Source organism: Anolis sagrei, chromosome Y (genome assembly GCF_037176765.1).
Source record: "Anolis sagrei isolate rAnoSag1 chromosome Y, rAnoSag1.mat, whole genome shotgun sequence".
NCBI classification, from domain to species: Eukaryota; Metazoa; Chordata; class Lepidosauria; order Squamata; family Dactyloidae; genus Anolis; species Anolis sagrei.
Genome location: NC_090035.1, coordinates 26,768,367 through 26,782,511, shown reverse-complemented (window position 1 = coordinate 26,782,511; position 14,145 = coordinate 26,768,367). Strand labels below are relative to the sequence as shown.

General features: G+C 42.7%; 1 protein-coding gene across 2 annotated transcripts in view; it reads left to right on the top strand.

The window, feature by feature from the left end:
• LOC137095395 (ubiquitin carboxyl-terminal hydrolase 7-like) overlaps positions 1 to 14,145 on the top strand; it is an 80,094-nt gene that overhangs the window by 58,328 nt on the left and 7,621 nt on the right. The window contains exons 23-29 of one of the 2 annotated variants that reach the window (XM_067462013.1): positions 4,328 to 4,395; positions 10,697 to 10,799; positions 11,256 to 11,333; positions 12,068 to 12,168; positions 12,703 to 12,802; positions 12,956 to 13,075; positions 13,922 to 13,993. In XM_067462013.1, the coding sequence (XP_067318114.1) occupies positions 4,328 to 4,395; positions 10,697 to 10,799; positions 11,256 to 11,333; positions 12,068 to 12,168; positions 12,703 to 12,802; positions 12,956 to 13,075; positions 13,922 to 13,993 (642 nt within the window). Of the gene's footprint in view, positions 1 to 4,327; positions 4,396 to 10,690; positions 10,800 to 11,255; positions 11,334 to 12,067; positions 12,169 to 12,702; positions 12,803 to 12,955; positions 13,076 to 13,921; positions 13,994 to 14,145 lie in introns of both variants that reach the window. The other variant, XM_067462012.1, reaches the window with a different exon arrangement.

Sequence of the window (14,145 nt, the reverse complement as noted above, 5' to 3'; positions counted from 1 at the left end):
GAGCATGGAAAATAAACAAGACGAACTCCAACTTTTAGCACAACACCACAAATATGATATCATAGGGATCACTGAAACCTGGTGGGATGACTCCTATCGCTGGAATGTAGGTATCAAGGGGTATAACCTCTTTCACAGAAACCGAACAAAGGGGAGAGGAGGCGGAGTAGCCTTATATGTCAAAAACTCTTATGCTGCAGAAGAGATTCAAGACAGCAATCTGGGAAACCAGCTTGAAATCATCTGGATAAGAATCAAGGGAACTGGGACTCAAAAAGATGTCGTTGTAGGCGTCTACTACAGACCCCCAAGCCAGGAGGAAGAACTTGATGAAGTCTTCTGCCAACAGTTGACCAAACAGGCACAGAGAAGAGATGTAGTAGTCATGGGCGATTTCAACTATCCCGATATTTGCTGGAAAACAAACTCGGCCAAGAGTACAAGGTGCAACAAATTCCTCGCTTGCTTTGCAGACAATTTCATGGTCCAGAAGGTAGAAGAGGCAACAAGGGGATTGGCTACTCTTGATCTCATCCTAACAAATGCGGAGGACCTGATCGATGCGGTCGAAGTAGTAGGATCCTTAGGGGCAAGTGACCATGTGCTCCTGCAATTTGAGGTACAAAGGAAGGCCGAAACTAAGACAAGTCAAACCCGCATTTTGGACTTTAGGAGAGCTGATTTCCAAAAAATGAAGGAAACGCTGAGCAGCATTCCGTGGACACAGATACTAAAAGACAAGGGAGTTACGGATGGATGGGAATTTCTCAAGAGTGAAATACTCAAGGCGCAATTGCAAACCGTGCCAACAAAGAGAAAAAATAGGACAAGTGCAAAGAAGCCAGAATGGATGTCCAAAGAACTACTAACTGTGCTAAGACACAAAAGAGACATGCACAAGAAGTGGAAAAAGGGAGAAATCACCAAAGAAGAATTCAAACAAATAGCCAACTCCTGTAGGGAAAAGGTCCGCAAGGCTAAAGCAAAAAACGAGCTCAGACTTGCCAGGGACATTAAAAACAATAAAAAGGGCTTCTGTTCTTATGTCAGTAGAAAAAGGAAAAACAAGGAGGCGATAGGACCTCTTCGAGGAGAAGATGGGGCAATGCTGACAGGGGATAGGGAAAAGGCAGAACTACTTAATGCCTTCTTTGCCTCAGTCTTCTCACAAAAAGAGAGTCTTCAACCTCAGCAAGACGGAGTGGATGAGGGATTGGAGGACATCCAACCCCAAATTGGGAAAGAAGGCATCCAGGAATACCTGGCCGCTCTTAATGAGTTCCAAGTCCCCAGGGCCAGATCAACTACACCCCAGAGTATTGAAGGAACTAGTGGAAGTCATTTCGAAACCATTGGCAACCATCTTTGAAAGTTCTTGGAGAACGGGAGAAGTTCCAGCAGATTGGAGGAGGGCCAATGTGGTCCCAATCTTCAAGAAGGGAAAAAGGGATGACCCAAACAACTACCGTCCAGTCAGCCTCACGTCGATGCCGGGCAAGATTCTGGAAAAGATAGTTAAGGAAGTGGTCTGCAAACACTTAGAAACAGATGCAATCCTCGCTAATAGTCAACATGGATTTATCAAAAACAAGTCATGCCAGACTAATCTGATCTCTTTCTTTGATAGAGCTACAAGCTGGGTAGATGCGGGGAATGCCGTGGATGTAGCGTACCTGGATTTCAGTAAGGCCTTCGACAAGGTCCCCCATGACCTTCTGGCAAGGAAACTAGTCCAATGTGGGCTAGGCAAAACTACGGTGAGGTGGATCTGTAATTGGTTAAGTGGACGAACACAGAGAGTGCTCACTAATGCTTCCTCTTCATCTTGGAAAGAAGTGACAAGTGGAGTGCCACAGGGTTCCGTCCTGGGCCCGGTCCTGTTCAACATCTTTATTAATGACTTAGATGAAGGGCTAGAAGGCATGATCATCAAGTTTGCAGACGACACCAAATTGGGAGGGATAGTCAATAGTCCAGAGGATAGGAGCAGAATTCAAAACGATCTTGACAGATTAGAGAGATGGGCCAAAACTAACAAAATGAAGTTCAACAGTGACAAATGCAAGATACTCCACTTTGGCAGAAAAAATGAAATGCAAAGATACAGAATGGGTGACGCCTGGATCGAGAGCAGTACGTGTGAAAAAGATCTTGGAGTCCTCGTGGACAACAAATTAAACATGAGCCAACAATGTGATGTGGCGGCAAAAAAAGCCAATGGGATTTTAGCCTGCATCAATAGGAGCATAGTGTCTAGATCTAAGGAAGTAATGCTACCCCTCTATTCTGCTTTGGTTAGACCACATCTGGAATATTGTGTCCAATTCTGGGCACCACAATTCAAGAGAGATATTGACAAGCTGGAATGTGTCCAGAGGAGGGCGACTAAAATGATCAAGGGTCTGGAGAACAAGCCCTATGAGGAGCGGCTTAGGGAACTGGGCATGTTTAGCCTGAAGAAGAGAAGGCTGAGAGGAGATATGATAGCCATGTATAAATATGTGAGAGGAAGCCACAGGGAGGAGGGAGCAAGCTTGTTTTCTGCTTCCTTGGAGACTAGGACGTGGAACAATGGCTTCAAACTACAAGAGAGGAGATTCCATCTGAACATTAGGAAGAACTTCCTGACTGAGAGCCGTTCAGCAGTGGAACTCTCTGCCCCGGAGTGTGGTGGAGGCTCCTTCTTTGGAAGCTTTTAAGCAGAGGCTGGATGGCCATTTGTCAGGGGTGATTTGAATGCAATATTCCTGCTTCTTGGCAGGGGGTTGGACTGGATGGCCCATGAGGTCTCTTCAAACTCTTTGTTTCTATGATTCTATGATTTACCGTATATACTCGGATATAAACTGACCCAAATATAAGCCGAGGCACCTAATTTTACCCCCTCCCCCCCCCCCCCAATGGAGAAATGTATTGAAGAGGGTGAGAAATGCAGCAGCTACAGGTAAATTTCAAAATAAAAATAGATACTAATCCAATTACATTTCTTGAGACATCAGTAGTTTAAATCTTTTCCAATTTTTACATAAAACTGTATTTTAAGATAAGACTGTCCAACTCTGATTAAACCATTATTCTAACCTTCTTCAATGTAAATGTGCTTACTTATCCTCCCAATAATAATACAAATAATAAATGTAATAATAATAATAATAATAATAATAGAATAAAATAATGGAAATGTAAAAGTAACAGAATTAACAAAGTAAAATAACAAATGTAATAATAACAAATAGAGTAAAATAATAAATGTAATAATGATAATAAAACAATAAATGTAATAATAATAAATAGAGTAAAATAATAAATGTAAAATAATAAAAATAATAACATTGAGATAATAAAAACTTTGACTCAAGTATAAGCCAAGGGGGGCTTTTTCAGCCTTGAAAAAGAGCTGAAAAACTCTGCTTATACTTGAGTATATACAGTAGTTAAATCTGCCTCCACCTGCCTCATAGATACCCTATTTACACAAATGTAATGCTGACATTTTTTTTCATTAAATAATATTGCAAAAATTAGGGTGCACATTAGATTTGCATCATACAGTAATTGTATTGCTGAGCCAAGGCAAGAGGGAAGCCACTTCAGGAACACCTAGAGCTCCTTTTTTTTTAGGGGTGCTATCTCTAATTTTAAGCAGGCAGCAACTGTAATGCGCACCTTTTTTGGACAAATTACTAAGAGCATGCTTTTTGCTGATGCACATTACATTAGTTAGCAAATACTTTAAGGAAGCAGTTCTAAGCAGGCAGCAACTTTAATGGCTCAGTTACACACTGTTTGCTGCTGTGCCTTACATTCAGCAGCAAATACTTTTTTTGATTTCAGCATTTTGAAAATTGAGGTGCACATTAGAGTTGATGGCGCATTAGACTCAAGTAAATACGGTAACTGAAGACTGTTGCCTCATCTCTCAGGTGTCCTGAAATAAATATCTGTAATGAAACGCTACCACCAGATAACTCCCCCCGCAGTGTAAGATCAAATAAATGTAAGATCATTGTCAGCTGCACTTTCCTGGTAGCATTCCTTTCTTAAAACTTGGGAAAGGTTCCTCTTTTTTCAATGCCAGTAGTGGAATAGTGGAATCTGGGGGCTGTCAATTTGGAAAACAACTTTTCCAACACCTGTGTATATGCGTGTGTGTGTGTGTATTTCTAGTGAAAGAAGGTTTATTTTGTAGGAGCATGTCTTCTTTCAAACAAGCAAATGTGAAGTTTTGCTCGATTCAGGCTGCTCAGGTTTGAAACCCTGAGTTGGGCCACTCTTTACACCAGAAATGCAAGTTGTAATCTTTCACCTTCCGTTTTGCTCTCTTTAGGTTGCCAAGACTGTCGCCCAGAGGCTTAATACTGATCCTATGCTCCTACAGTTTTTCAAGTCACAAGGGTAAGAGACATTCGTCAGAATGAATCCTTTATCACGAAGAGACACTTAATGGGCCCCTAATGGTGTTGGCCCTTTGCTGAGTGTTGTAGTTTGAAGTCTTCCAAAAAGCCATGTGATACCCATTCTTCATAACCGTCTCTCTTCACATGTGGTTAAAAACGGGATTTGTAGCACAAAGGACAGTGTAAATCCAATTCAGATCTTGTCAATCCAGGGACAATGCAATCCCTCCCTCATTACAGAGATGGCCCAGGAAACTCTCTTAAGGCATAAATAATTACGATGGGACTTTGAGAGATCACCTGCGATTCTTTTTTTAATTCCTTTTTATTTTAAAATTTTAATTTTTCTGACTTTTTAAATGTTTCTTTGTTTAATTATTTTGAAAATTCCAAAACATTTTAAAACATAATACAATTGTCTTATCACATCTTCTTTTTCCACATCTTGACTCTTCCCCTCAAACCTCCCATTAATCACATAGTATTATGTCAGTTTCCCCACGTGGCTAGCCTGTGAATTCACACATTTGGTAACTCCTGCGCGCGCGCAGGCAGCAACGGACACTCACGAGCTTGCTCACTCCAACTTACCGTTAGAACAGCCCCGCCCTTTTCTTCCCACTCCTATAAATAGCCCAACCGCGGGGCTGCGATCCAGTTCATTAAATCCGCCTCAATAAAGACAGCAAAGGATAAACTTTAAAGATAATATGACTACATCTTTTAAGAAATGCATTTCCTGTCCAATTAAAATACCGGACAATGACTCTCATTTGCAATGTGTGGCCTGTCTGTGGGAGATTCACCTCTCCCAGGCTTGTGAGATATGTCGAGCCTTCGCTCCTCAAACAAAGAAAAATAGAGAGCTGAGACTAAAGGCCGCATTATATGAACAGGCCCTTCTCCCTGCTCAGAAGGAAGCAGAGAGGACACCAAATATGAAGACTTTAAAGAAATTGCAAGTGGTGATGCAACCCAAGGAGTTGCAAACCGCACTTAAGAAAAAGAAAAAAGTCAAATCGCAACTTCCCTCACGGGAGGAAAACATGGCGCCGCAGGCAGCGATTGATAGGAATCACGCAGCAAAGGAAGCATCTGTGCAGGAAGAAAGCCAAACGGGCTGAAGGGGCGACCCTTCCAATGCCCAATATACAAAATAAAAAGGGCCAGGTGGCTGAATCAGAGTCCACCGATTCCCCTCCTACCTTAACTAAGGCCTTGAATGGAGTCCACGATCCAGTGGAGGTCTCGATATCGACGTCCTCAGTATCAGTAAAGCTGGGCAAACCACGTGGAACAATCTCTCCTAGGCACGCAAGGGCGCGTCCTCCGTCCCGCAGCCCGATTGACAGAGCGGGACGCCGCCGACGTGGGAGGCAGTCCCTTTCGAAGAGCTCCTCCTCAAACTCCTCCTCTAGTTCCGACTCCTCCTCTAGTTCCTCCCCTTCTCCCAAAAGGGGAAGAAAGCACAGGAGCAGGAAACACAGCAACAAAGCTCCTTCAGTGATGAATGCTGGCCAGCATTGGCGGCCCCCCAAGCCTCCTAGTGTAGGCTATGGCAACTTACGCCTCAGGGCCAAATGATTTATTGTGCAGGCCCCAATCCATATGTGATGAAGACAAGTAGTAGGGGCAATCATAACATAAGGCAAATAAGCCAGGTTGGAGATGAATATGAGGATCCCTTGGAGGGTCCCTCTACACCACACTCAAGACTAAGCGTTACTGAAAACCAAGAGACTTTTATGGACTTATCTGATTCATCAGATGAGAACCCATTATTTCAGGAAGCAGCTAAAGACAAAGACCAGGATAAATCAAATGCTGAAGAATATAAAAGATTTAATGCCATATTGTCCAGGATGATAAAAGCATTAGACCTGCCAACAGCCAAACCACAGGAAACAGCGGAAGACCCAATGTTTCCTACTGATGAACAAGATGTTCCTACCACTACAGCATTGCCTTCTTTGCCTTATCTATTGAAACTTACTAAAGTACCAGAAGGGTCACCAGCGGCAGCACCTGCCATGCCCAGGAAAGCAGATAGCCTTTATAGAATCGACTTAACTAATGCAGATTGGTTGGTTCGCCCTTTCAAACCAAACACTGTTATAGCAGAAGTGGGGCAAGGGAAGAAGTCTAGGAAAACAGCAACAACACCTGCTGATAAAGAAGGAAGGAAACTTGATACCATGGGAAAAAAGATGCACATGGCAGCAGGCCTAATTACAAGAATGGCTCATTACGCGACCCATATGAGCACATATCAGATTTTCTTATGGAACAAAGTAATGCCATATGTACATATATTACCAGATGAAGAGCAACGTTTACCTAGAGCTTTTGCAATGGAGGCTCTGCTCCTATCGAAATATCAAAAAGACTTTGCGAAACATCTAGCGGAGTCAGCAGGGAAAATGTTCGCAATCGCAACATCAACTAGGCGTCATGCTTGGCTGAGAGCATCAGACCTGTCTGAAGAAGGAAGATCCTTAGCAGAAGAACTGCCCATGCTCCATGACGGTTTATTCAACACAGCCACGGATGAGAAGTTAAAACATAACCAAGAGATGAAGAAGACAATACAGATATATGGTTTTCCAAAGCAGAACACAAACCAGCAACGACCGAGATAGCAGAACACCTCACCATACTACAGAAGAGGCTTTGGAAACTATGTAAACATGCAACAACGCCAATATACCACACAATATTCTAGACCATTTGTGTCGAAGAAGCAGGGTTATGGAGTGAAGAATCGTTTTCAACCGTATCAAAGTAAACCTAACCGCCCTGGGGGTCCGAAGCAGCGTTTTTGATGATAACTCAGCGGGCAAAACAACCGCGGTTGAATCATTATGTAAAGTTGTTGATGTTAAACATGTTGAATGTTTCACTTATGAAGAGAATGAGAGAGTACGTAATGGTTCTGCCACGTTTGGCGATCGTTTGGCCCCGTTTTTCAATAGTTGGGCCGGTATAACAACCGATAAGTGGGTTTTGAAAATTATAAAATACGGTTACTTCATTGAGTTTAGGCAATTGCCTCCTGTTGGGAGAGTTAAAGTTACAGCTCAATCCCCTTTGCTGCAGGAAGAGATTGACAAACTCCTTTCAAAAGGGGCCATTTCCCCGTTGCATCCAGGAGATCAAAAGTTTTGCTTTTACTCAAAGTACTTTTTGGTATCTAAGAAAGGAGGAGGTCAACGACCAATTTTAGATCTGAGAGATGTTAATTCTTACATAGAACCTAAGAAGTTTCGAATGTTGTCGTTGAAAATCCTGTTACCGTTACTAAATAAAGGTGATTGGTTCGCAACGGTGAATCTTAAGGAAGCTTATTTCCATATTTCAATTAATAAGCAACATAGGAAATATCTAGCTTTCATGGTAGGTGATAAGGCCTGCACTTTCAATGTATTGGCGTTCGTATTGGCTACTGCGCCATGAGTATTTACTAAGTGTATGGCAGTAGTTGCAGCTTACCTGCATACCTCAGGGATTACGGTTTATCTGTACATAGATGATTGGTGTAGCAAGATCTAAGGAAATTTTACAAGACTATGTCAAAAAAACCCTGTTTTCTCCAGTCCCTAGGTGTCATCGTGAATTGGGGAAAATCCCAGCTCACGCCGACAAGAAGAATTCAATTTATTGGCGCAATACTGGATTTGGAGTTGGAGAGGGTGTACCTACCCGACGACCTCGGGTTTTGAAAATCTAAGGAAAATGATTCTTCAAATTATTCAGGAAAAAAGTGTACAAGCCAGGACTATCCAAGTCATTCTAGGGCACATGGCATCCACTACAGTGGTGACCCTGCTTGCGAGACTGAACATGTGATTGCTACAGTCATGGTTCCTTTCGTTATTCGACCCACTAACACGCAAACCTCACATACTCCCAATGATACCTGGAGAAGTGCGGACCTCCCTACTTTGGTGGTTGGAGCGCAGCAATGTCTGTGCGGGATTGCCATTCCAAGAAGTTGCTGCTACCAAGACCATAACAACAGACTCATCACTCATGGGGTGGGGAGCGCATGTAGACGGCTTCACAGCCCAGGGAAGGTGGTCTCCTCTAGAGTCCATTCTACACATAAATCAGTTGGAATTACTAGCAGTCGGGAAGTCATTGAAAGCTTTCGAGTTAGTGCTCACCAACAGGGTCGTTCAGATTCTCACAGACAACACCACTGTCATGTTTTACATCAACAAACGGTGGCACACACTCCCCCACATTACTGACTCTGACACTGAAGATATGGCGCTGGTGTGTGGACAGAAACATTCATTTCATTGCTGTCCACCTGCCAGGAAAACAAAACACTCTAGCAGACTTCCTAAGCAGAAGTCCACTAGGTCATCACGAGTGGTCTTTGAACGTGGAAGTAGCATCACGACTTTTTGGGGAGTAGTCGACTCCCACGATAGATCTGTTTGCGTCGCAGGTCAACAAGAAGTGTCACCTTTTTTGTGCAAGACAGGAGGAGAACTTAGCACAGAACTGCATGGGGGACGCTTTCTCAATACATTGGGGGACTCAGGAAGTGTATGCGTTCCCACCGTTCCCCCTGATATTGAGAGTAGTGTCGAAGCTGTGCCGAGAGAGGGCCAGAGGGATTCTGATCACTCCTTGGTGGCCTCATCAACCATGGTTTGCGCTGGTTCTGCAGTTGTCCAGGGGGGAGTACAGACGGCTTCCGTTCAGAACGGATCTCTTGTTGACACAGAACGACTGTGACTTTTACCCAGATGTCCGGGATCTAAGACTGACTGCGTGGAGGATATTCCCGCTCCAGGATGTTTAGACCTGGCTTTATCAAAAGACGTGAGGTATGTTTTGGAGGCCGCCCAGAGGGCCTCCACGAAAAAATCATATCTTTATAAATGGTCGAAATTTACAAAATTTGCCCAGGACAGGGATGCGGACCCATGTACGGCCTCCACCATAGTAGTATTAGAATTTCTTATGCACCTTGCCAACCAGGGTCTAGCCCTATCATCTTTAAAGTGCTACCTGGCAGCTTTGACTTGGTTCCGCAGGAGAGCAGGCTTACCTTCTTGTTTTAGTGATCCTCTAGTGACTCAATTCACGAAGGGTTTTAAGAACATCAGGCCCTCAATTGCACCGGTCGTTTCAGCTTGGAATCTTGAAATAGTGCTTGCGGCACTGACGAAGCCACCTTTCGAGCTGAGGGCAACAGTGGACTTATCCTTTGTGTCCTGGAAGACAGCTTTTCTAGTGGCAATCACTTCGGCCCGTAGGGCGGGTGAGCTCTGCGCATTGAGGTGTTATGAGCCGCATTTACGGATGCATAAGGACAGAGTTGTCCTAAGGACAGATCTAGCTTTCCTGCCTAAGGTGGCTACGAGGTTCCATCTCTCCCAGGAGATAGTGCTGCCAGCCCTTTTTCAAAATCCGACCTCACCTTTGGAAAAGGTTTTGCATTTATTAGATGTTAGGAGGGCTCTCACCTTTTATTTAGATAGAACATCGGGTAATAGGAAATCCCCGAGATTATTCTTAAAATACCAGAGGAACTCCTTAGGTCTCCCAGTGTCATCCCAGCGCTTATCATCGTGGATAGTTTTGACAATTCATAAAGCTTATAATTTGGCAGGAAGGGACTTACCTTTGCAGATGAAAGCTCACTCATCCCAGCGCTTATCATCGTGGATAGTTTTGACAATTCATAAAGCTTATAATTTGGCAGGAAGGGACTTACCTTTGCAGGTGAAAGCTCACTCTACCAAATGTGCGATTCACAGGCTAGCCACGCGGGGAAAATATAGGTTGCTTACCTGTAAACATAGTTTCCCGAGTGGTAGCCTGTGAATTCACACATCCCCGCCCATCTTCCCCACTCATATGGTCATGCCCAGGACTTCAGGCTGCTTTTTGAGGCGGAAGAACTGGATCGCAGCCCCGCGGTTGGGCTATTTATAGGAGTGGGGAGAAAAGGGCGGGGCTGCTCTAACGGTCAGTTGGAGTGAACAAGCTCATGAGGGTCTGTTGCTGCCTGTGCACGCGCAGGAGTTACCAAATGTGTGAATTCACAGGCTACCACTCGGGAAACTATGTTTACAGGTAAGCAACCTATATTTCTATGACTTCTTCGTGATTCTAGTTTTATCCTTTATGTGTTGTTATTGTTATGTGTTTATTAACTCCACAATATTTCCTGAGCATTTGGTGATTTAAATTCACCATGGCTTTTACAGTGGTGATTGTATACATCGATGTATGTTGGAGAATGCAATTCCTCCCTCATTTCTCTTCTTGTTCAGTTACAGAGATGGCCCAGGCAACCCACTTAGACATAATTACGATGGGACATTGAGGGATCTCCTGCAATTCTTCAAGCCGAGGCAACCTAAGAAACTGTACTATCAGCAGGTAAGGGGTGTTCTTTAGAGAGAGAGAAAAAAGAAAAGTAGACATAATAATAATAGTAATAATAATAATAATAGTTAGTAGTAGTAGTAGTAGTAGTAGTAAGAAGAAGAAGAAGAAGAAGAAGAAGAAGAAGAAGAATATAAAATAAGAATAGAATCATAAGAGTTGGAAGAGGCCTCATGGGCCATCCAGTCCAACCCCCTGCCAAGAAGCAGGAATATTGCATTCAAAGCACCCCTGACAGATGGCCAATAATAAAATAATATAAAATAAGAATAATATGTGGAATACAAATTATAATGACCATATAGTAATCATTTATAAGATAATAATGTAATACTGTATATAATAATAATATGATAGCAATATAAGGGGATGATGCAGGGAGGGAAGGGCTTCGGTGTATTTGCAGAAGGACTAAATCAAATCTCTTTCCTTCCTCAAACATCTCTATAGCTCAAAATGAAAATCACGGACTTTGAAAACCGGAGGAGTTTCAAGTGCATATGGCTGAACAGCCAGTTTAGGGAAGAGGTAAGTTAACTTTGCATGTCAAGAGAAGACAATGATGGGAAAACTGTGGAGCTTCTTAGACTGGCAGAAGCTGTATTAATTTCCAGTCCATTTTTAACTTGTGAATTTTAATCTGCATTTTATCTGTGAACTTCAGTCTGCATTTCCCCTGTGTATTTTAGCAGTGTTTTGCTTTCGCTGATTTCGCCATGTTGTACCCCCATCTCGAACCACAAGGACAGGAGGGAAATAAATTAATTAACTATTATTGTTATTATTATTATTATTATTATTATTATTTGGTTAGTTCAGATTTAATCACACATAAAAACCTCTCCATTTAAGAATTGTAGAGGGCAGAGATGAGAAAATAATCAGATCCTGACATCTCATTACACAATATTACCAGGACCAATAACTTGCTGGTTAAATTATTTACTTGCCTTGTTATTATCTATTACTGCTGCAATTGCATGGTTTTTGTATGAGTTCTTCCACTGGCGTAATTACACAACAACCTCCCTCCCCCCCCCCCCCCCCCCCAACATCTATGATATTACTATGATTATGATGATGGTGATTATTATTAGCCCCACTGAAAATAATGGAAGCTGATGTTTGTTCATAGAGGGACAGAGAGCAAAGTTTGTACATTTCAGGCCAGGCGTGTAACAGGAATTCGCACCTTCATTTGCTTGTCTTACTCATTTCATTTTATTTAATTTTCCTGTCTTTCCCTTTTGGCCTCTGTTCAGGAAATAACACTATATCCAGACAAGCATGGATGCGTCCGGGATCTATTAGATGAATGTAAAAAAGCTGTAGAACTTGCCGAGAGAGGTTCAGGGAAACTAAGGCAAGTATTTGATTTTGCTTATTTAGGTGTGCAGCATTTCTTGAAAGCAAATCCCAGTCATTTGCCAACTTGAATTAGTTGGAGGAGAAATGAAAACAGAAGGTCTGAGAAAGTATTTTAAGTTTGAGGAACTTTCCCAGCATTCCTCCTGAACATTAGGAAGAACATCCTGCCTGTCGGAAGGGCTTGGATTGTGCTTTTCCTGCATGAAGGCAGGCATAGGTTGGACTGGATGGCATTTAGCTATCTCTTTCAACTCTGGGATCCTGAGATTCTATAGACGTTTTCTCCATGAACTTGCTGATGTCTGTGAGGCTCAATAGCCATCTCTTGGGAGGGCTCTGATTGTGCTTTTCCTGCCTTTGTCTCCCAGAGACCCCATGCAAAACCCAAACTGCCCCATTCTACTGGCTTTCCACTAAAAGCAAAAGGAAGTTAACATGGACACAATTGCCTTTTTAAAGGACCACCTCCCTCTCTTGTTTTTGCATGTTGTTATAAAGCTTTTTACACCCCCTTTTTCCTCTTGTTCAGGCTGCTAGAAATTGTAAGTTACAAAATAATCGGGGTCCATCAGGAAGATGAATTGTTAGAGTGTTTATCGCCAGCGACAAGTCGAACGTTTCGAATAGAGGTAAGCGGGATTTTTTTGAATTTACATTTCCCCCTTCCCTGGTGAGTTGCTGGGTGCCTTCATATTTTTTAAGTCCCCCCCCCCCCCCCCATAACAAACAATTTCTCTCCCCTTCTTTCTAATATCTGCCTGATGCCCCTATTTGCGTTGCAGGAAATCCCTCTGGACCAGGTTGACCTCGATAAGGAGAACGAGATGCTTATTACAGTGGCTCACTTCCAGAAAGAGGTCTTTGGGACATTTGGCATTCCTTTCTTGCTAAGGATACACCAGGTGCGTCCCATTGTGCCTCGGAAATGTCGTTCTGGAAGTACGCAGCATTGGATTATATGATCATAAAATCCTATAGCTGGAAGGGACCCCAAGGGCCATCCAGTTCAACCCCTTCAGAGATAGATAGATAGATAGATAGATATGTAGATAGATGATAAAATGATAAAACCTAGAATCCTAGAATTGGAAGGGACCCCAAGGGCCATCCAACCCTTTCAGAGATAGATAGATAGATAGATAGATAGATACTAGATAGATAGATAATAAAACTATAGAATCTTAGAGTTGGAAGGGACCCCAAAGGCCATGCAGTCCAACTCCCTTGTGCCATAAGACACAGTCAAAGCCTTCCCAATAGATGGCCACTTCAGTCTCTTCTTTAGCCTCTCCTTTTAGATATTTAAACATGATTTCATGTCCCCTTTTCTCTGTCTTTTTTCCCTACAATCTTAAGTGGTCTCATTGAATTTGGCATTGAATGTTTGTCACTCAGTTACTTTTGTTGTAAACCACCCTGTTTGTCACTCAGTTACTTTTGTTGTAAACCACTCTTATATACTGCCCTGGAGAGCTAGGGCAGTATATAAATATATTATTATTATTATTATTAAAATTTCTTCTTGTGCCTTTTGAGCTTTGGTAGGCTAATTCTTAGGGCATGGTGACAGTAAACAATGCTGCTGCAGTTGGTGTTGTTGTCTTGGGTTAGCAGAGTCTGTCACATCTTTCTTTGCTCTGCTTGCCTTGTTCAGTGTCCCATAAGGGTTCAGGGCCAGCCTTTTCAGAACCCCATTGACTTTTGTTTTCAGCATACCTGAAGTCCTCTCCTTTTTCTTCCTTTTGTAGGGTGAACACTTTCGAGAGGTGATGAAGAGGATTCAAGTTGTTCTGGACATTCAGGAGAAGGAATTTGAAAAGGTATGGCTCTGGGGCCAGGGCAGATGTCATGCTCAGCACAATGTAGCTTTTGAATTGAATAGATGGTTGTGTTTGTATTATTGCTATGAAGAAACCATCATAGCAGACCATCTCAACCTAAAACTCAATGACAGTGCCTTGCTTTTAAATTT